This window comes from Ochlerotatus camptorhynchus, unplaced genomic scaffold (genome assembly GCF_037179485.1).
Source record: "Ochlerotatus camptorhynchus isolate MF236.1 unplaced genomic scaffold, CSIRO-AGI_Acam_v1.1 ptg000081l, whole genome shotgun sequence".
Lineage (NCBI taxonomy): Eukaryota > Metazoa > Arthropoda > Insecta > Diptera > Culicidae > Ochlerotatus > Ochlerotatus camptorhynchus.
In genome coordinates this window covers 1,467,584-1,491,648 of record NW_027040571.1, presented here as the reverse complement: position 1 = coordinate 1,491,648, position 24,065 = coordinate 1,467,584, and the positions used below count along the sequence as shown (strand labels likewise).

Here is a 24,065-nt window from a genome sequence, read left to right as displayed (position 1 = left end):
ACTCGGCTGCAAATAACTTTGTCATTTATAGATGAAATTAAAATCCAAATACACCAATCGATAGAAAATAATACTAGAAATCTGCTGATAAAAACTTTTCCATATTTTTATATAACAACTTTTGAAAATGTTCAAATAACGGCACCGGTGGTGTAGTGGTAAGCGTGATTACCTCTCACCCCAGCAGGCCTGGGTTCAATCCCAGTTGGCGCCGCCGGGATGTTCTGAGGCATAACATCTATGATCACGCCTTCCTTCGGATGGGAAGTAAAGCCGTTGGTCCCCGGTTCATGAGTTGATGGGTCGATAGGTAGGGTCCAGGTGTGGGAGCTGTTTTCCTGGCACGTCGGTAGCATTGGTGCTCAGCACGGAAAACAAGATCGACGAAAAAAACAAACCAAAGGAAAAAAAAAAAAAAGTTCAAATGAAAATTTTATCACTTTTTTCATGAAATAAACGTTTTCTCCAAACCCAGTCGTCATCTTCGAGTTGATTGAACATCGTTCTGCTTGAACCTGAAAAGTTATAAAACAGCGCTGCTGTCGTGCCTCTGCTGATCAGGCATTCTCTGCTTGACCGTCAAGCAGTTCAGTTCGGTTCGGATTCCCGGTTCCGTTCTCGATTTGTTGGTTTAAGTTTGTTTCGTTCTTCGTTTTTTTATTTTGCGCCGTGGAAAGGCCGTCATCATCACACGCTCTGGAAAGTTTGGTTCAACTTTCCAAAACCAGATGGTGCGTCAGCGTACTAGCGCATCAGCAGTAGGGAGGCCTACGAAGAAGGCCCGAAGGCAGACCGGAGCGTCAATGAGCAACCAGTTTTCAGTGCTCGAGGAAGACAATAGAGGTTCTGGTGACGCCGTTTCCATCACAAAAAAGGAGCGGATCCCGAGCAAAGTTAAATAACAACCTGATATCATCTTGAAAACAAGTCTTGTTATTCCAGATATCATTTTGTTTTCAGTTGTTATCGCATAACTATTTTAGTTATCAACCTCGACTTATTTTGTTATCAATTGGTATCATGAAAGAAAATGAAATGATGCAAGGTTAGTTCAAAACTTCACATGGTGGGAAAAAAAACACTGCCAATTATATTTCAGTTATTAACGTACGGCTTTAATACCAAATCGATAAAATAATTTGGAATTTTGTTGATAATATTGGTATGGATCACAGGATTTGTTATCAAGATGCTTTCAATTATAACTAAATCAGTTATTTTTGTGATATCAAACAAGTATTAATTTGTTATAATTGTTGTTATGTTGGCTGTTTATTCAACCACAAAGATAACATGTTCAGTTATCAAATCTTGATAATCGGGTATTAGAACTTGTTAACAATTTGGTATAATCCTTTGCTCGGGATTCCTCCACACTTCCCTTCAATGAAGGATGTCGGCCAGCTAAGGACTGTGTTGACAGATCACAACCTACAGCCTCGGTGTAAGCTCTGCACCGTCGGAACAAAAATTATGTGCTCTAGTCTGGAGGAATACATGGCGATAGGAAGTTTCCTGACGGACAACAAGGTGGATTTTTACACGCAAGATTTGCCATCGCCAAAGCCACTGAAGGTAGTTTTGCGAGATTTGCCGTCATTCGAGGCGGCCATTGTGAAGGCTGAGCTGGAGCGGCTTGGTTTACAACCAGAGGCAGTGTATTCGATGAATCGGTGACCCTTGCCGAACACCCACAACATCCGGGATCTGTTCCAGGTCATCATCTCTTGGAAGTCGTACAAACCTCAACACCGTGATGTAACGCAGTGCATGAACTGCCTCTTATACGGCCATGGCTCGAAAAATTGCCATATGAAACCACGCTGTGACAAGTGTGGAGATACCCAACAGCGTCAAACTGATGACAACTGGCAAAAGTGGGCCAACTGCGGTGGAAACCACCGTGCGTCCACTTGCGACTGCCCCAAGCGAGCAGAATTTATTAATAATCGCCAAAAGGCGGCAACAGGCAACCAGACCGGTCGTCACTGCAATAATCGTGCGCCCCCGGCCAACACTGATACTCAGTACCCTGCAATCCAGCCCCGTCGACTGGAACCTAACCTAGCACCGCTTCCCTTCAACGAGCCCTTAGCACCCCGCTGGGTATTCTCCAACAGAGCAAGCGGCCCCCAGCCGCCCATCAGCCCAGCATCGTCTCACTGCTGGGCCGCTGCAGCCGAACTAAGGTCCCTCCACTGCCCCTGGTTTATCGTATGTTTATCGTGTCAGGTGAGTCCTTCGAAGATTCCCCATTTACACTCGTGGCAGAGGTCATCATCATCCTGCGCACCTGCAAGACCCGATCTGAACAGCTTCATACTGCCCTGTCCCTTGTCACCAAGTATGGACCGTGAAGTTATAAATATTGCAAGTAGGAACACTTGTTCGCTGAAGAACTTCTTCTTCTTCTTCTTCTTCTTCTTCTTCTTCTTCTTCTTCGCATTTTAAGCTTATTGCATATCGCATATTAGCTTATTGCGTGCTCTCAACTTAGTGTTCTAGATGCACTTCCACAGTTATTAATTGAGAGCTTTCGATGCCTGTACCATTTTTGCATTGGTATAATTGTGTGGCAAGTCCAATCATACTTCTATGCCCAGGGAAGTCGAGAAATTTTCCAACCAGAAAAATTCCTAGACCGGACCGGGAATCGAACCCAGCCGCCTCCAGCATGGTCTTGCTTTGTAGCTGCGCCTTTACCGACTGAGCTAAGGGAAGCCCCAAACAAGCATATCGGACTGCTTGACTTCCTTAAAGCCAAAGAGATCGACATTACCATCATCACCGAAACCCATCTGAGGCCGGAAGTCAACATCTACCTATCGGACTTTCGGCTCTTGAGACTCGACAGAACCAGTGCAAGAGAAGGGGGAGTAGCCGTTGTTGTGAGGCGTAACATCAACTGCCACCTGCTGCCGAACTTTCAACTCAAAATTATCGAAGCCATCGGGGTTGAAGTTGGCACATCGCTTGGCCCCATCACCATAATTGCGGCTTACTGCCCCAGACTAGTCAACAACAGGGATGGGTCGGCAGCGGACCTTCGACGAGATATCATCAAGCTACCTCGGGGCAACGCATATCGAGTCGTAATGGCGCAGATCAGAGGTCCAACGATGCCCGCTGAAATGTGCCCAGAGAAGCTGAAAGTCATCATGGAAGGACTTTTCCCCAAACACGACCCAACCACCTAGCCACCTACACCGTACGGAGAGGGAGATAACATCGAAGTTACCAATGAGGAACTTGCAGTAGTGGCGAAAGGATTGAAGGCGAAGAAAGCTCTCAGTTGGGATCCGGGATCGCCAACGTGGCGTTGAAAGTGGCGATGCAGGCGTCCCCGCACATGTGCAGTAACTGTAAAACGATGCAGCGGGCAGAACTCACCGTCGGGGAGCACGCCATAGCCTCACAGCGTGTGTTGAAATTCCTGGGAGTGATGGCAGATGACTGGCTAAACTTCAACAGCCACGTCGAATATGCCTGTGAGAAGGCTTCGAAGGCTATCAACGCGATAGCTAGAATCATGCCGAACATCTCTGGTCCCAGCAGAGGCGTCTTCTGGCCAGTGTATCGTCGTCGATACTGAGGTATGAACGTCCAGCCTAGGTTGCAGCGCTGGAAACAAAGCAGAACCAAAGGAAACTGAGCAGTACGTTCCGGCTCATGGCCATGCGAGTCGTGAGTGCGTACAGAACCATCTCATCGGAAGCAGTATGCATGATCGCCGGAATGATCCCTATCGGCATCACCCTGGTGGAGGATAGATAGTGCAGGCGGAGAGAATCCGGAAGAGTACGGAAAGTGGTGAATGCGGAGGCATTGGCTAAGTGCCAGTGCGAAATTCGAGTGAAATACGACGGAGAACGTTAGATGGACACATAGACTAGTACGACCTGGGTGAACAGAGAACACGAAAAAGTCAACTTCCATCTAACGCAGTTCCTGTCTGGCCACGGTTGCTTCTGGAAATACCTGCATCGGTTCGGACACTGCCAATGCAATCAACATAGGCGCTGCTGGATTGGCTCTGGCTTTGACAGTTAGTTAGGCTCAAAACCGGCCAGCCCACTCCTCTCTTATACTAGACCCTCTCTAAAAGAATCCACTCTCCACTTCAACTAAAATTTTCCGGGAATATTAACCATTTGGAATTTTCTGAAATTTATGTCAATAAATTCGGGGACCCTTCTGTCCATTTTGTCGGTTATTTAAAAAAATAATCCCCAACTGCCTAAGGTGAAAGTGACCAAGTGGGTAAATACAAATTTCAAAGATAGTTTTCTCTGAGTCATCAAAACAGATTGCAACAAACTCTTGTCAATGTTTTCCTTTTATTATTCCGCACAAAACAGTATCTCGTCGTTTTTTGCGAAATACTATAATAAAAGAAAAATATCGTTGAGGGCTTGTTCCAATCTAAAGTGATGTCACAGAGAAATCCATTTGTGGAATTTTCATTTACTCGCTAGGTAATTTTCCCCTTAAGGGTTAAGTTTTCTTATACGATTGAAAGGTCTAATTGCAGCTTGTCAAATCATTTTGGCTTTTTCAGTCTACTTAAGCGTTCTAATAATCGTTTTTCAACGCTTGCGAAGTTTTGCCGTTTTCAAAGTTTTGTATATCTCCTCCCTCTCCCCATCCATAACACTGTAAATCTCTACTAACCTCGAGATGACCGCGAGTAATCGGCTCAGTTCTTTTAAATCTAGATTTAAGACATCAACTATGTATAACGCAAATGATAACTTGGCTCTGTAAAGTTTATTCGATTGAGCCTGTACAAATAAATAAATAAATAAAAAAAAAAAAGTTTTGTATACCAGCTTTTGATCAATAACTGCTTCCGACTTTTCAGCTTGACCAATAACAGAACATGCTGCCAAATGCTTATCCCAAATCTAATTTCAACTCCAATTTACAATCTATAATCCCAGATTAGCGGTTCTCTATAATTTGGACAATCCGTTCATATTCCACCCCCGCTAATCCGGTCCCAAGCAGTTTCTAACCCTACGTATACATAGGTACCCAACCCTCGCCAGGCTCCATCAAACAACCAACGTTGGATCCCACTCCTGGCGCGAGTGCGTAGGAAAAGTCAATTTTCCTTCCAATTGCCCTACCAGGGATTAGCTTGCCAGTGTTGTTCACATAACATAAACGCGCGAACGACCTTGGTCGCGTCGCGTCTGTGCTCTGCCGCCTTCCAGCAGCGTTGACATCATCATCGGTGCCGTTGTCGCGTGGCAGAATGCAAAAGCTTTTAGGCACTCACACAATGACAAGGGGGAGGCAGTTTCCATCGTTCGCCCATTTGCGTTCTCTAAAGTAGCTATCTTATTACCTGTAACGAGCTCGTTATACCAGTTTCTATTGTGAAGACTCAAGACGGACACGAGGAGAGGCGTTCTTGAAAAAGTGGAAATGTGTCGTCATTCCAGCACCGAGTAAGATCTACGACGGTGGTAGTGAGGACGCCATGTGGGTCGGGACGAGGTGCGTTTATGTGGCCATGCTTTCGTGTGGGCATAAAACTGTTTGGTGCTGGTTGCTATGGTGAAGCAGCGGAAATGGGTCTTCGATATTGTGCGGATTTTCTACAGTACACGGCCGATGAGATCGACTCAAAATTGAGTGGTTTTCATTCAGAATCACAAAAACGTAGGTCACTCATAGACTGAGTAAAATTTTCCTCGTTCAAAAATCTGCTCGAATATGAGGAGAATTGACAAACAAAATTACTGAGTCTAGGAGTACACTAATAGGCTGAGTGAAACGTCTCTCAATATTCCTCATATTCGAAACGTTTTTTTTAAGTGAACGGAATTTAAATATAAGTTAAGTTAAACGGCCGTGTAGGTAGAACTTTTGTGAGGCAATTGAGCTTTTGGCTTCGTAAAAATTAATGAGGGGTTAGCTGCTTTAGTATTTAACTTAGAAACCACAAAAATATTTTGTAGGTTGTTGCACGGTGAGGTTGTGTACAAGACACGACCGTATGGTTGACGTAGACTACGTTAAGCTGTGTAGCGAAATTCTCGTGCGTTTTTCTAGATATTGATTTAAAATACAGTAGAAGTAACCTATGATTTCGGTCCTATGTACATATTTTCGATTTCCTACTTAGTAAAACTTGGTTAAATTCAGGACCTCATAAAAATGCGAATACATATTCTATTAAATTTGGTTCCTAAATAACAATCTGATATGAGTAAGGCTTTCTTCAGGTGATTCATTGAAGCGTCCAACAATAACCGTAATGATGGCTGATATTCACTAGCACTTCAAGATTTCTAGGACACAAATCTTGGACGGTTGTGACAACACTCATGAAATTGAAACTCCTTGTGTACTGGACTGCAACAAACGTGAAGTTCCAGTTTCTTTGTTATAAGTTTTGTGAGATCTGATATCTGTGCTCTTGAAATTTTTATGTGGTAATGAGATTGATCAGAGGTTTCCTCAGCGATTCAACTTCAAAACGAAAAACGGAGTGCACCAATGTTACGCAACATTTCATAGTTGATCGGATCCCTCCAATAAGTTCCCAGTAAATCTTTTATCCATCGATTGCACAAATAAAAAAAAAATACTAAGGCTGTGTTCCATTCGGAAAATTTTCACTTAGATTGGACATTTCGAAAATAAATTAAGATGTTCGAAAATCCCTGTTGTTGATCGGCCGATTTTCGAGAAAACGTCTGTCAAAATTGATTCCTTGTCCGTCAGAAATAAGTCTGCTGGATAAGCAGGTTTATTTAAAAATTTATTTTATATTATTTTATCGATATGTGTGCTGAAAATACCTGGGCCGAGTGGATTCAAGGAGAAAGTCGACGAAGAGAATCTCGTCAGTGTTACTTTGGACCTAATGCAATGTTCAGATTGAATTGTTTTGCTTAGCTGTAGCAATGTAAACAAAAAATCGATGAAGAGAATCGAACATTACAAGTAGACCCTTCTGAACGCTCACTTTCGAATTTTAAAACCAACACACCAAAAAATTCTGAATTTTACTGGCGATGTAAACATCTATGCATGCAAACATTCATACATGTAAACTTCCTTTTCACGTAAATTAGCAACTTGCAAGAAATGTTGCAAACAAAATCGGACAGTTGCATACAATATATGGGATATTGCATGACATGTCTCATAAATTTACACGATCTATAATCTAAATTTGTATGATATATGACGCTCCATTTATGTGCATAATAGTAACGGAAATTTACACTACTTTTTTTTTAGCTGTGTAGCACTGAAAAAACTCGGCGGTACCTCTATTTATGCTAAGAGATAAGCATTGCAAGTCCCTCCTACTTGAAGAATTATGCACTCGAACGGCTGGCTATGCCTCGCCCCCATCAGCAAAAAAAAAAAACTGGGGATGTATAAACCGTTCTATAGCATAATTTTCAGGGACTTTCAGGAGGGAGTAGTAGTAAAGTAGTAAAATTATGTTTATTTCTGTTGATTATGGTAAATGACGGCTTCGGCATGCCAGGATATTTTCGGCAACCCAAATTGAAACAATATTTTCACTGGATTTTCTTACGAAAACACTTCGCTGAATGCATGCAAACGATTCTTTATGCTTTCAGCTTCAATTTGACTATATTTTTACCACTGAGAAAAAGCAATCTAGCAGGGTTTTCTTGAAATGAAACACACGCACTACAAATTGTAGCTGATTTCGAGTTGCCGATAATAGAACAGCAGATTTACATGCAGTTCAAATGGAACGGTTGCCGAAGAAAAACTGGTTGCCGACAATACTCGCTCTCACTAGAGAAGATTGGAGCTTTGTAAAAGCGTTTCAAAACAGTTTTTGACAATTCTTTCGACTGAAATTGTTAGAGCAGCTGGCAGCAAAAGATTGTAAACAAACCAATACTGCATATGTGTGCGTTCCATAGAGAAAAAGGCTATAGAAAGAAGGTCGCTGCTTAGGTTGCCGAGAATACGTAAATTCCCCTAGTACATTGATTTATCATTTTAATTGATTAGCCTACTTGGCTCTTCATCTTTTTTTTTTTTTTTCATCTTTGTTTAATTTGATATTCTAATTTAATATTTGCGTTTTTCAACTAGTTTACAGAATATCCCTTTTTATTTGAATTGAAAAAAGTGATAACCTACCTAACTACGAGTATAACTTAACCTAACGTGCTAGATCACGTATGATCTGATGATTTGATCTCAGACAGTTGTCTCTGAACCTTTCCAGGATGAATACTCTCCGTTCTTCTAATGTCTGAATTCCAGCCAGGAGGTGGATCTCAGAATTTCTAGTCCGCGGGGGACTGTTTAGGACCATCCTAAGAATCTTTTTCTGGATCCTTTGGAGTTTAAGGTGATGGCATTTTGCGCAACTCTCCCAGATTTGTTTGTAGACAGCAAGCTTATTTTTCAGGGACAGGGTTGACTTCCTGTTGATAAGTGGATACAACGATCTTATCAAGATGTTGCACTTGGTTTTTGTTTTGTCAACGTGCTCCCTGAAAAGAAGCTTGCTGTCTAGTGTTAGCCCGAAGTACACGACCTCTTTGGACCATTCCATTTGTTATTCTCCGACGGAACAAGTCTAGGAGATTTAGAGTGTGGAAAGATAATGACCAGGGTCTTTGCCGCGTTGATACAGATCTTCCAGCAGTTGAAATATTCAGACAGGACGTTCAGGCCTCTCTGAAGTTTGGCAGTCAGAGCTCCGATGACCCTACCCTTGTAGACGATGGATGGGTCATCTGTGAACAGAAACAACGATCCACCATCAGGGAGAGCCGGCATATCGGAGGTGAACAGGTTGAATAGGATGGGGCCAAGGATGCTTCCTTGTGGAACCCCGGCACCGATGTTAAAAGCATCCGATGTGATGCCATTCAGAGAACGTCCTGTCTGATAAATAGTTGTTTATGATCTTCACTAGGAAGATTGGAAGACCGTCCTGCTGCAATTTGAACACCAGGCCATCATGCCAGACATTGTCGAACGCTTTTTCAACGTCCAACAACGCCATGGCAGATGTTTTCGAAACAGACTTGTTCCGTCTGAGAATGTTTGTTACTCGAGTCAGCTGGTGGACGGTTGAACGACCTTTCCGAAAACCAAACTGTTCCTCGAGTAACAAGTTGTTTTCATCGGCAGATGTTAGGAGCCGGTGGTACAGTGCTCTTTCGAACAGTTTTGATAACCCTGAGAGAAGGCTGATTGGTCGATAACTTGAAGGAGAGGACGGATACTTCCTAGGATTCCGAATGAGTATGACTTTAGCTGACTTCCAACACGAGGGGAAGTAGCCAAGTCTGAGGCACTGATTGAAAATCAGTGCCAGATGGTTGTAGAATCTGGAACTCAAGTGTTTGAGTTCCAGATTCAGGATGTTGTCGAAACCTGGGGCCTTCATGTTTTAGATGATTTGATATAGGCCAACAGTTCGTCAGCCGTAATCTCGGATTCCTCTGGAAAAATGTTAGGAATCTGAAGAAGATTGGTTGCATTTTCAGCAACCTCAGATTCATGAGGGCTGACGATGTTTTGTCCGAGATTATGGGAGCTGACGAAGTGTTGACCTATCGCGGCAGCCTTCTCTTCAGGAGTTATCAAATGAACCACTGGGTCGCCGGGACGATCCAGTGGGGTCAGTGGGGGAATGGGCCTAGGCTTGTTTTTAAGAATTTTTGTAAGTTTCCAGAAGAGCTTAGCACAATCTGGGAGAGAGCGGATCTTACTAGCAAAATCGTTATTTCTGAGATCCACCATCCTGGCCTGAATGATCTTTGTTAATCGATTACAATTGGTCTTCAAGTTAGGCAGGCCAGTACGCTGGTACTGCCTACGAATGGTGTTACGGAGTCTAATGAGATCTTTGATAGGGCTGTCAAAGTGCAGAGTGTTACTCACCTGTCTGGATACTGGCACGTGTTGCTCCCTGGCCCGGGAAATCGCCTCCTCGATGTTTTGTAGACACCGGTCAACATCTTCCGACGTCCCCGGTTGGACATCGTAGTCGATGGTTGTGTCGACGCAGTGTTGATATTGCGCCCAGTTGACTCGATGGTAGTTGCGCCGGGAAGCTTCGAATCGGTTTACCGAGGATCCAACTTCGTCCACCACCGGGTAGTGGTCCGAGCTCAGCTCCTGGAATGCCACAGGTTGCGAGACGTTGTGTCCCATGTTGCTTACGAAGCTGTCGATGGTTGCATGGACCCCAGACCGACTCAACCGGGTGGGAGAGTCCGGGGCCAAGATGGTATAGTGGCCCTCTTGCAGGTCTTCATTGAGGACGATGCCGTTTCTATTGCTCCGACCGTTGCCCCAAGCTTGATGTTTTGCGTTCAGATCGCCAGCGATGATAAAGTTCCCGCTCCTCCGGGTGAGTTTGATGATGTCTTTGCGGAGGGCCACCCGGAGGACGACCCGTTCCTGATGTTGGTTTGCTTGGGGCAGTAGGCCGCGATGATGGTGATTGGGCCAAGTGATGTGCTCACCTCCACTTCGATGGCTTCAATTGTTTTCAGCTCGACCTCCTTGGTGTTGAGGAAATTGAGTAGCTCTCTATGCTTGTTCGTCAGTGAGCAAGCGTTCCAGTCTGCAATTTTTATAGCTTCACGGTCCATACTTGGTGACGAGTGACAAGGCAGCATGAAGCTGTTCAGATCGAGTCTTGCAGGTGCGCAGAATGACGATCACCTCTGCAACCAGCGTTACTAGTTCCTCTGATGTTAACGGAGATTCGTCAACTGAGTCACCTGAGGCAACACGCGCATACGATAGTCCAGGCGCCGAGGCAGAAGCTTGATTTGGCAGAGCTGTAGCAGCAGTGAGGCGATGCTGAGCTGAGGGGGCAGCTCGTTGACTGTTGTTGAGAGGTAGCGGTGGAAGATTTGGGAGCAGACGATGAGGATGGATTGCCGGGTATTGTTCGTCCGTGATGGCTGGTGGTGCACGTTTATTTCGATGCCGGCCTGGCTGGTTGCTAGTAGCCACCTTCTGAGTTCCGCCGCAATTCACGCACTTCGGGTTGGTGTCATCAGCTTGAGCACAGGTCGCCGTCAAGTGGGCCATAGCACACTAGTCGCAGCGTGGTTTCATACGACAGTTCTTCGTGCCATGGCCGAAGGAGGTGAGTTGAGGCTCATTAGCAGCGCTGTTTTATAGCTTTTCAGATTCAAGCAGCACGATGTGCAACCAAATTGTACTTGATTATGAGGACTGGGTTTGGGGATAACGTTTATTTCATGAAAACAGTGATAACATTATCACTTTTTATTTGTCCATTCTTAAAACAATTTTTTATTATAAATTGAAAAAAAAAACGTTTATTGCAACAGCTTACGAAAGGTATTTTCTATCGATTGGTGAATTTGGATTTTAATTTCATCTATAAATGACAAAGCTATAAGCGTTCAAAATCTTACACCTTTTCGTGGCGGTCGCAATTTTAGATTTTCGATTTACCCCCAGTACCTTCCCGCGAGACGTAGTCTACGTCAAAATGTTGAAAATTTATGAAAGCGAGACCATACTGTTGGATAAATTTACAGTTCGGTACAGGAATTTTAATAGGTTGGAACATTTCATGACTTACCAGTGTAAAGAGTAACTCCAGTATTATGTGCTCGATAATGATGACGTGAATGATGCGTTATTTGACCTGAGTGCGAGAAGGTGAGCCAAAACATGTGTCTAAATAAAATTATGCAGTGAAATTGAAATTTGGAATAAACTTTATTGTGATTGAAATTTTGACTACGCGAACCCTAAACTGACTGAAAATCACTTTCCCAGTTCAAAATGGATTAGAGTTAATCTCTTCATTCACGCTACACAAACCAGGATATTCAGGATTCTGTCCTGTTGCACACTTCGATGCTGTGATACCCATCTTGTACACAGGTTGATCGAAGATATTCGTGATGGAATAGTTACAAACCAGATATTTTCTTAGCCAGGGGGAATCTTCAAAACTGATCATCGCACATCCGATTCGATCGGAACGATCTGCCACCATAGCCGTAAAATGCCCTAACGCTGGTCTGTAAGTTTTATAAAATATAGAATTTCAAATTCAAAGTTCAAGTCAATCAACATACCCCTGGTAGTCTCGCGGATATCTTTTGATGATTTTTGGATTCACATACGCGTATTCACCGTACCAATTGTTGATCATTTGCGTTATCAAGTCGGCATCCGTAAGTACCATGCCGTAGTAGGAAATCCACGCCAGATTTTGCCCAACCGCCATCAGCTGGGCTGTGTTCCGGCAGTTATCGTGCTTGAAGATACATCGCCGAGTGTTCGCTGCTGCAATGTATGCCAACTCGTCGTCCCATTGCTGGTGGTTGTATAAATGTTCATATCGATTTGCACTTAATTGAGAAAAATGGGTTGACCCTTACAATTGTGGGCATCCGAACGGCAGGCGGTAAGAAACCTCCACTGGTGAAGTTTTGCTTACCCCGAGCAATTTTGCTCCGGTATTGGTTGTGTAGATTTATAATTAAAGCCTTGTTGGACGAGTTCATCATAACCGTGTAAGCTTCTGGGCCACATTCTGGCTCGAAGGAAGAGGATGCATTGCAGGCAATATGAGGTTTTTGAAATCGACACAAATTATCTTCACAGTAATTTGTATCCTGTTGGATTGTTAGCACAACCAGTGTGAGTACAATACCTGCGGAGAATTGCTTTAGATGAGTTACATATTAGATAAAAATCTTTGGAATTTGCTTGCATTCAATGAAAACCATCACTATCCAATTTACTGCTACGCGATCACAAACTAACGGCTGACGATCAACTGCCACTGTTTTGCTACCTTAAGTGCTCCGTCCGGATGCTATTCAATTCATTTTATCCATTATAATCTGTTTCACATTCTACCTCTATTATCATTAGCGGTCGGGTTAATGCCCAGCCGTAGTAGCCGACGAAAGCTATCGTGGAATTAATTTAAACACGTAACAATTGGGTCATTTTGGGTTTTTTAATGATTGATTGTAAAGATGATAATGTTGGCAATTATTGAATGGAAATTATTTGTGATGAATGAAACCTTTAACAATAAAGAAATATTCCATAGAGGAATTTTTTCGCCTTAGAAAGTTCATAGAGGCAGATTTTTTTATTTCCAAAACTAAGTTTTATTACAATACAATAACAACCCAAATTTGTTTTGGGATGCTTGAGGACCTCGATACAACTTACAATGCTACTTGGAAATACACCATAAAACAAAACATTAAGGTGATTCCTTGAAGAGTCCACAAGTGGCGGCAAGTAGGCTAAACATGCACTTCCAATTCGAATTTTCTATTACGCAAATATCGGAAAACAGTGCCCCATTTCACCTGAAATTGCTACTTCAGGCATGCTGCAGTGCATCAAACGTGAAGTAATAGTTTTAATATTGTACGTGCTGTAGAAGCTTATATTTGTGCACATAAAGTTTCGAAGTGGCTACGAGAACAAGGATCTCACAGTGGAACACCCTAAGAGATTAGGGAGAGTAAATAAATTAGATGCAAAAAACAAAAACAACTCCTAATTTCTCACCTCTCAGCATTGAACCGGGCCACTCTTATGACCTGATATAAACAGATCGTCAACCACAAAAGGAGTCCATCAGGACATCTTAAACCGCAAGGCAGAACAACCCCTACGAGACTCCATAATAAATTGCAATAAAATTGTGTTTACCCAGCCTACCAGGCAGCAGCGGCGCCCTTCATGGAGATAGGGGAGGTTGCGGCATTTTATTTTTCTTTCAACTACGCTGTCCTCTCTGACATACCGGGTATGTGCTCAACACCCAGCGGGCGAAAACAGTTAATCATCATGTGCTATTTGTACGTGAATAGAATTTTGCCCCAAGACCGATGAAATATGATTCAGCTTTGTTGTGATGAGACGGTGTTCCTTTCGTTATCGAAGAGGCGTTGATTGGCATTGAGCAGTTGAAAAATTGATTCTAGGTCATCCGTTTTGGAGATTGCTTGTCGAACTTGATTTGGTTGGCGATGAAATTTAGAAGATGAAAGGATATTTACGTAAAAACGTGAGACGGAAAAATTTGGCAATGATGTTATCCAAATGCATCATCACTAGTGATATTTAGGTTACGTAAGGATCGTAAACCTTGGCTTCCAATGATTTACTTACGTAATACATTAAATTTTGATCTTTCCTAATTCCACCGTGATAATTATAATAATAGTTATTATATGTCATCTAAATAATATCAAAAAATGCCCACGACCGCTGGTGAGCTCAATTCACGGCTCTGGTTTTTTAAACATACTAAGACTGCAAAGAACATTGAGTTTTTTTTATCTAGTTCATTTATGTGGAAAGCTCAATCGCGTTAGCTTTACGGAGCCGATAATTAATGAAATTCAATATATCCTGATGAATGTGGGCGTCTTAGTGGAATACCTGTATAATGAGAGAGAGAAGGATTAGTATTTTCCATTTAATTCCACTACTTTATTTGCTTATCCTTGACAGATGCACGTATTTCGTCTACAATGTGCAGACTTCTTCAGTGTCTTGTACTAATACTCGACTGATTTCAATTTTATTTCTATTAGGAGTTGGGCCGAATACTCGCGGCTTACCCGAGGTTAGAGGGGTACATTGTCCAAGAATAGGATCAGGAGAGGAGCTTGGGTGGCGGTTTGTTGTATCATCATGAACATTGTGTTGAGAGCAGGTGAAAAGTTCAAGTTGGAGTTAACCTTCTTTAAGTTTCTCTTTCCAAGCAACTTTGCCACCATTAATGTCTTTATAAAGCTAAACGGAATAGGATCAAGCAAAATTGCCTCAGATACAAACTATTCAGTTTGCAAATTATCTTCATTAAAGCCTAGTAAAAATGGTTTGCATTTGTAAGAAGTTTCGTATGTCTACCTTTGTTTTCTTTAGTTAGGTAAGCTCCGATGTAGTTTTATTTGTCTACCTGTGATCTTGACATTTTTACCAAGGGGACAATGTCATGAAATAAATACCTTCTGAACAATTAAAAATAACCTACCTTCAGCCATAATTATCAGTTATATACTCCAAAATAACAAAAATTATAATCCACCGGAAGAGACAACATTACTTCGAAATAACAGAGCTTCCGTTTTCGTACATACATTTTCAGTTAGTCAATCAGTAAGTAGTACATGTGTATTCTCATTTCAACATTAGATCAGTGCACGAAGTTTTGATGCACTCTTCTCTCACCCGTAAATTTTGACAGTTTTGGGTGGTTTGTTTTGGCTCCCATTCGTTGCCATCTCTTTTACTCAGAGACAAAATTATTGGAACCAAAAGTGAGGTTAGGGACCGTGCACTGCTCTATCCACTATCATCATCGAGAATATACATGAAGAAGCTTTGTGCATACATTAGTACAGCGTTCGCCAACGTGCAGCTGACGAAGCATAAGAGACATATTCCATCGTTTCTGCTTGAATAAACATTGTAGTCTATGAATTCAGATATCTCAAATATATAAAATTATATGTCCGGCAAACTTTCACCTTTGATTGATGATAAATGGTACATTTCAGAAAGTAAATGACCTTTTGCTAATACTTGCCACTTTTCGAGAAACCGGATTATGAAGAATATGGTATTTTTCACTATTTTGGCTAAAATTTTGCTTGTATCGACCCAAAACATTGAGAACTCTTTCTTAAAACTTGCAAATTAACCGACTTAAAAGAAAAACGGCGTTAAAAATGAAGGATTTGTCGCTTGTATGGCAAATAGTACAAAAAACGTAAATTTCAGTTAAATTTTACGATATTCACTATATCTTTGTTAATTGAAGACCTAGAACTTTGAAACCGTGGGCATTTTTAAATGTTCTACAACTTTGCCCAACACATAAAACTTCTATCATGTGAAATAAGAAAGTTAGTATCGCAGCACCATCTATGCAGAGAAAATTGGAACTAATTTCCATTACCAGATGAAGGCGCATGTTAAACCGAGAAACTTTGCCAAAGACACCATTTCAATATAATGCAAACCCAATGCGCCAGAGGTTTTGTCTTGTTAATTTCGGTTCCTGGCCCAGTGTGCATTGTAGTCGAAATACGTATCTGTAATAGATACCCAAATTAATTAAGTGGAATTAAATGAAAGATAACCTTTCTTGCTGTTTTATTGAAGCATTCCGCTAACAAGCCAATTTCATTGCATCAACCGTTTCTTTCAATTGAAGAATTACTTATTCAAAATCCTCTGTTGCTCTCGTTTGCTCCTTCTGTGGTTCTAGTTGTAAAAGATGCCTCCTGGCTCCTTGATTAGTTTCCTCAATTTTTTGATCAGGGTAGTAAACGTTGTTTGAGTTTCTTAAATCAATCGGTGAAACTTAAATCCCAGCAATTCCTGGGTTGAATATTTCGATGTTAACAGGTTGATAGCATATCTAGGATATGCTGACGTTATCCTTGATAGTCTGGGCAGTTCAGTGAAGCGGAGAAGCCAGTGGAAGCAATCAGTGGGGAATTAAACGAGAAGGCACCGCTGCTTTCGTTTTGATTCGATTATCAATGCTACCGGAAATTTCACTATAAAAGTGATCTTAATCGATTTAAAATGAAATGAGATAATTCATATGTTTCCATAAAGTGACATGTTACCATCATGTTCAACAATATGATGTGATCCAAAAAATCGTTTCAGAATGTTTGTTAAATCTTGCCAATTCCGTGATTACTTTCATATATAATTAGCCCCATATGCCCCATTTAGTAGTTTTGGAAATAATAATTCATAATTGTTGTTAAAATGAGATAGATCTTACCAAGTTTTACCTCCGGAATATCACTGCTGCTGCATATCTTGGTCCTAGAATGAAACGGGGCTGTTCATCAAAGGCTATGATTAGACTCTCAACCAGTACTTACTGCTTCCATAAAGGATGTAACCAGGACAGCTTTGGGCGTTTGGAAGGTGAATCGTCGTTTAGCTAAGAGATAGTGATTAATTCCAAACTACTATTTAACAGTTACGAATCGAGATGGGTCTTCTTCATAACAAAAGTTTAGAGCTTGTACCACCTACGAAATTGTGTGACTTGGTCTATGCTACACAGAAAAAAATTCTGAATTTTACTGGTGATGTAAACATCCATGTATGGAAACATTCATGCATGTGAACTTCCTTTTCACGTTAACTAGTAGCTTGCAAAAAATTTTGCAAACAAAGGTGGACAGTTGCATACAATATATGGAATATTGCATGGCATGTCTCATAAATTTACACGATCTATAATATTAACTTCTCAGTGTTCACTCGGCTGTCGACAAAAGCAGGCCACTCTCGATGTGTGCTACGCGATCGTCTGTTTTCTCGGCAGCAACCATTGTGTGGTCCACCTCATTGTTCTTCATCAGCAGTTCTTTCGGTCGATGCGTCGTCGACTTTGAAAAGCAACCGTTTCGTGATGAATGTGTTGAGTGTTGACCACGTTTTGCGTCCATTGCTGCAATGGACGCGCTCTGACCCTCGTTGGCGTACAACAATTTGCCATACAATGAAACTTCTGGAAGCGGCTCCAGTTCTGATGGAGGAGGCTTTTTGGATAGCAGAAGATAAAGTGTTTATTGTGTTGTACCTTTTGACTATAGTTTTAAAATGTATTGTATAGTGACCAAGAATCCTCGGCTCTGTAAAGTTAATTCGGTTGAGCCTTATCAAATAAATTAATAAACAAAACAATAATATTAACTTCTAGGATATATACGTATATACGATATTTACGTATACGTAAATATACACAGTTCGCGATTGGCTTTCAACGTTAGCAGTTCAGCTCGTGCCGTGTTCAGTATGTGCATTTTGTCTTCCCTTTGTTTGTGCGTGCTGGCGTTCCGCCTCCCGGACGAATGTTGTCATCGTCGTGTTTGTGCGTTGAGGTTGTGTTTCAGAAATGCAATCGAAGTGTGCCGCTAATAGACGCGTGGGTTTTCGGTCGCTGGAGTTTTCGGCTCTGATTTCGACGTTGGTCGCGAGTTGATTCTCGCGGTGAGGAGCTGGCGGTGCGTATTACATACAGTGTACTGTCGAACTGAAGCCGTTGTGTCGCGAGTGATTGATGATGGAAAGTGGATGCAGTCCTTTTTGACGTTGGATAACGTCTTTCGGCAACATACGGGGGTACAAAATTGAAAACAGTCATTTTGGATGCGTTACGAAAAATTAAAAGATTTTATAATAACTCAACCGTCTCTCGATAGATTTACGAGATAATGGCATCAATCGATTGGAAATATTTCTAGCAATTTGCTGAATGTATCAAAACTATTGATTTCATTCTGTAAACTATTGAAAAATGGTTAAAAGTAAACCATTGTCTAAAAATGGTGAAAATCGATTGATTTTTTTATATTCTTATACTTTCTCCAACCGAGACATCAGATGCGAGTATCTGACACCTCTGATATTTTCTGTTCTACTATATAAGCGTCCAACAAGGTCGCCCGTTCCATCATTGTCTATCCGATCGTCGACCCAGCAGCAGAGCAGCAGAGCAGCAGTACCAGAGCAGCGGAAGCAGAGCAACGGCAGCAGAGCAGCGGCAGCAGAGCCTGGGGGCGAAAGGGCAACTACGCCGAGTGCGTTGGTGCCAGTGCTCCGGTATACTGGGCCACCGTCATGGAATGCCCAGCTGCTGCAGTTCTCAGTCGGTCGTATTCACCGTATGCTCCGCAAGGGCAACTACGCCGAGCGCGTTGGAAAAATGGCCCTTTTTAGGGCCACAACATTATCAAGAAAGAGTTTAACGATTAATTTTCTAATGCCTTTCCGACACTTTTTTCATATGACTTTCATCGGCCTCATGATATTCATGTGATTTTGTGGTGGGATTTTTAGCTATGTGAAATTCACATGGTTTTCATCCATTAGATACCTATTTGGTAAATTTTTTGAGTGTATGCTTCGGCAATCAAAATATTGAATTTCATTCCGCTGCATCAATGTAGGCCATAAGTCCAGGGCCACCGCAGCTCTGCAAGGTAGGGGAAATGGATCTAAGATTGGGCCCATCGCTAAAAATCTGCTATTTACCAATCTTATCTATATGAACGCGTCGTTGGGACGGTACTGATGGATATTTTAGGGCGCTATTGAAAATTTAGTCGATAGTTTAATTTTAGATATGGATGGAATAATAACACTGCACTGCACTTGGAATTCAAGACACGCCTACACTAATCAACCATCATCGAACCTACTCGATGAGGATATCAATTAACTAGGGAGAGCATGACAGAAAGATTCAACCATGTTTTTAATGGATTCATTTTATCACTCCTTGCACACCACGAAGGAAACTGTTTTGAAAACGAAACTCTTTGCCATCAAATTGGTCGTCCTGAAAAGGACGGATTTTGTTAAAGGGTGGGAACTTCGATCGAATTTAGGCCTTCTTTTCGGTCTTCTTGGGCAACAGGACGGCCTGGATGTTTGGCAGAACACCACCCTGAGCGATGGTCACTCCGGAAAGAAGTTTGTTCAGCTCTTCGTCGTTGCGGATGGCCAACTGCAGGTGACGTGGGATAATTCGGGTTTTCTTGTTGTCACGGGCGGCATTTCCTGCCAACTCGAGAACTTCAGCGGTCAGATACTCCATCACAAAAATGGGATCAGTGTCGGTTGTCTCTACGGGCATGAAACGAGACAGCGTTACCAGTATTCCTGATTTATTTGATTTTCCAGATTTTCAATCGTCTTGCCAGATACTTACCCAGATATAATTCACTTATATGTTATTACGTTTATTTCAAGAATTTTTAATTATGTTCCGGACTTTTCCCAGATTTTTTAAATATGTTGCTTTAGAGAATTTCCAGCCCAAAACGAAAACCGGTTGGACATGAGCGTTTCCGAATTCAGTCCAATAGAGGCGATGGGGGCAAGAAGACCATACGGGGCGAGATGGGCCACCTTTCGTTTGGGCATAATACCTATTAACTCAATCTATTTTTTTTACAAACTTGTTGAAAATGCTTCTAATATGCATCTCCATGAAAACCGTATCAAAATTCAATTACATGTCTAAGATAATAATGGAAATATAACATTAGCTCAAAATCTCTAGAATATTATAAGATATGCAGTCAAGAAAACAAGCATCGCATTCACTATATAACATTTTACTGATCCGCTGGTTCTACAGCGAGCAATACACGTAACTGTTGCTAAAAGAACTTATGTATCTATTTCACTTGATTCCTGCATGTTATTTTCTAGTGAAAACCTGTCAAAACCTTAACTTTTACTGGGGTGCTCATATTGCCCCGTATGGTTGTTGATCGGAGCAAAAACTGAAATTTTTCAAACATAATCATTTATTCAGTCTATTATTCCAAAACCACAACCAAAACAGCCCTTTTCAGGGCCACCAATAATTCGACAAAGAGTTAGTTTTGAAGACAATTACTTTCCAGAATATCACAGTTACACTTAAATTTGGGGACTATACTGGGGTGTGGGAACGCTGGAAGGGGAGATGCTGTCTGTCTTCGAACTACCAACATCATTCCAAAGCTCCTCCAGGGACAGAGTAGAGTAAACCCAACAACATCAGCCCAACAAAACGGCCCTTTTCAGGGCCACCAAACTTTCGCAAAAATATAATATACACAATTAAGTACAACACATAACAGACCTTATCCAACGCCAACCCTGCGGTCGTATCTAGTATACAACCCTTCCAACTTTTTCTCCGCTGAGATTCGTCTAGTTGGAGCAGCTAGAGTGTGTTTAGTGGTTGATGGGGTTTGCGCTGCTGTGTGAGAACCGAAAGGCGAGAGTACTGTTTTTAACACCGGTTGAAGAAGTAGCGGCAGCATATCTATTGGAGCTCTTCGAAATCATCGTGATGTCATGGATTCCTTTGTAACATATCGGGTGAGATCTCTCCTTTATTTTTCTCGTAATCCCATTTTATTGTTAGTCATGTTAGTTATACATCACACTTTACACTTTACATTTACATCCTTACAGTAATAGTTATTAGAGATAAAAATGTGTATTTGCTTAATATAACATTGAAATTTCAGTGTTTCTTCATCCACTTGATATTGTGAGCTGAGAAAACATAGAGCTGCATCTTATTCTATGTAAAATAATTATTATTTTCATTGCAGAATATTAACTATTTTATTAATATAAATTTATATTCATTATTTCATATTTCATGTTCTGCTATATTTCATTTCTCCATTACATATATTTTCATTATATAAATAAATACTGGGTTGGGAGGAAGTATCAGGGTATCATCTGACCTGGAAATGGACGATGGAGTGGTATGACAACCGGGGTCTAGGAGGGAATAAACACTATCATTTTCTTTATCCTACCGATTTGATTGTGGTGGTGTGAATTCTACTTCAACAGTTTCAGTGAAATTGACACACCCTTCTTAACAATCCATCCTGTAGGTAGCTTAATAAGTATTGCGAATTGTGTTATTCGATTTGTTGGATCGTATCGTTGGAAGGAGATTCCTAAATTTCCGTGGATTTCGCGTAAGTGCCTCTGCTTACGGGTCCACCCCTCCGTTTTGGCCCTTCATACAGCGATATTGTGAATTCAGATCGGTAGCTCAAATTGATCTTGCTATTAAGTGGAGCTGCATACAAGACAAGATCTCTGAAGGGATGGTGGATACCTTACATACATTACATACATACATCATAGTAACGTAAATATACACTACTTTTTTAGCTGTGTATGCTATGTATATGTTTGTTGGATATTCGGGTAGCCCTCTCTAGTGGAATGATCTCAACTGTCACTTGGGTTTTTAAATTCTTTAAATTTATGAGTAATGTTTCAAAACCTGCGTGATTCCATTGCACCTTTTAGTAATGGAAGAATGCTACATTGAAATAATCACTAAAGCCTAAAACTCGAGCATACAACTGATGTCCAAACTGGCACTGGAGCTAGAAGTTTAAAATTATTTATTAAGATTATTGTAACTCTAATTTAAAAGATGTCACATCTGTTTAATATTCAGAGCGGTCTTAACTTCAATTAAATGCTATAGCTTAGTTCAACTTATGAGCTTATCTATTTTATAAAATGTGAAAACTGAATATGCATTCTAACTAGTGCAGAGTGGCCAGCAAACCGGGAAAACCGGAAATACCGGCAAATATCCGGGAATTTGAAAAGTGACCGGGAAGACCGGGAAAACCCCGGGAAATCGACGAGAGAACCGGGAAAAATAAATTAATCACACCATAGGCAGAAATGTTTCAACAGAATTTCAGAAGAAACCATTAAAAAGAGTAATTATTTACCAAATGAATGTCTTGCTCCGTTTGCTGCATAATTTTCTTCGGTTTCCCGTCTTAGTCTTTGTTTTTAGAATCTAATCATTTAGCAATATTTCAAATTGATTTTTATCGTTTCAATTTCAGATGTAATGTGCATGGATCTTAAAAGAAAATATTGAAGATTCTGGACTTTGGAAACAAATATTTGTAAAAACCGAAACTGAACTATTTCTTTCCAGGGTTTCTCATGATATGAATTCCAGAATTAACTTGGAATTCTGCTCTGAATTTTCATTGAACTCTTCTGCAATAAACCAGAAAACACTCCGCGTTATAATTACAGTTGAATTCTTTTTAGTATTTCCTTTAAACCTCTGCTAAGAATTTGATTGGAATCCTTAGAATTCTCTTGAACCTATTCGGAGACTTTAATTCCTTTGAAATTCGTTTAAATTTTTTCTTTAAACTCTATTCAAAACAGCAGAAATCTTTAGAAATCTTTCGCAATTTTTTTTTTGGAACTCCTTGGTGTATTTTAAAGAATTTCTTTGTAAAGATCAGCATTTTTTAGTAATTATATTATTTTTTTAGCTTTGTGATTAATCTTTTGCACTAGGGTATCACCAGAAAACTCTTAGAACTCTGTTTCTTGTTGAATTCTCGTTATAATTCTCTTGGAATTTATCTGTCATTTTCCTTACGATCCCCATACTAATATTCTCAGATTAGTTGGAATTTTCCTTAAACTTTTTCACAACTCCTACGATACAAAGAATGCAAGTTCTCAAATAAATTCTTAGGTAATTTAAGAAGGTTTCAAACTAAAATTATTTAAGAATTTAATTTAGAACTTGCATTCTTTTCCTCAGAAATTCCTTAAAACTCATCTAAAAATATCTAAGGACTTCATATTAGAATAATTATGGAATTCTGTTCAGAACTTCTTCTTCGAAAATTTGGGCGAATCCTCCTAAATATTTGTATAAAATCAACACATTGAATACTTTTATATTATACTAAAAAAATTAGGGTTTGTCCACAAGATTCTATAGATTGTTCTCTTATTTGTATAACCCTTAAAATGCCTCCACGACTCATAAGTAGTTTTTTTTCTTCAAATTTGTGATCCTGAAAAATTTGCAAAATCTCGCATTTTGAATATTTTTTCTCCAAATCTTGCATTGCAGATTGTTATCAATCACAAAATTTGAAAAAAAAAGAAAAGTTCTTCAAGTTGCCCCAGAATCTTGGGAATCTTCTTAAATCACATTTGTTTAGTCTTTCAGTAATTTTTTTCAGTAAATTACCTTTCAGTAATATTCTTCAGTATTGGTCTATTGGACGTGGGTATTGAATTTAATGAACCATGTTTAGTTTCACGTTGAGCGAGTTCCAACGTCAGTAGGATGTACACATTTTTTTTTTCGTTTTTAAATTTGTACATCAGCGTGCGTACTGAAAGGTTAATATTTATGTTAGTATAGACAACGAAGTTAAGACACATTTTCTTTATCCGATATCCCTAACAATTTCCTCTAATTCTCATTAAAATCAAGTTTTACCAAATACTATCTATAATTTTACTTTTATTACTCCCACAAATAACCTCCCAAAATTTATAGTTGGCCACGTTTTAACAACCGGGAAATTTTTAAGATTTAAACCGGGAAAACCGGGAAAAAACCGGGAATTTCAAAATGAAAATTCACTGGCCACCCTGCTAGTGTCAAAACTGGCTACACCTATATTAATCCATTATATTTT

At 40.6% G+C, this 24,065-nt stretch overlaps 1 protein-coding gene across 1 annotated transcript; it reads right to left on the bottom strand.

Moving 5' to 3' along the window:
- Positions 1–11,797: 11,797 nt before the first annotated feature.
- Positions 11,798–15,050, bottom strand: LOC135698037 (antigen 5 like allergen Cul n 1-like). The gene is made up of 4 exons (XM_065217906.1): positions 15,041–15,050; positions 12,408–12,682; positions 12,102–12,343; positions 11,798–12,044 (listed from the first exon to the last, which is right to left on the bottom strand). The coding sequence occupies exons 1-4, from the start codon at positions 15,048–15,050 to the stop codon at positions 11,798–11,800; spliced, it is 774 nt and encodes a 257-aa protein (XP_065073978.1).
- Between the last annotated feature and the right edge of the window lie 9,015 nt (positions 15,051–24,065).

Bases quoted from the DNA above. Each gene is read 5' to 3' on its own strand.
- LOC135698037 (XM_065217906.1), bottom strand. The intron at 12,344-12,407 runs GTAAGGGTCAAC...TACAACCACCAG, and splicing joins CCGTTCGGATGCCCACAATT to CAATGGGACGACGAGTTGGC. The intron at 12,045-12,101 runs GTATGTTGATTG...TAAAACTTACAG, and splicing joins TATCCGCGAGACTACCAGGG to ACCAGCGTTAGGGCATTTTA.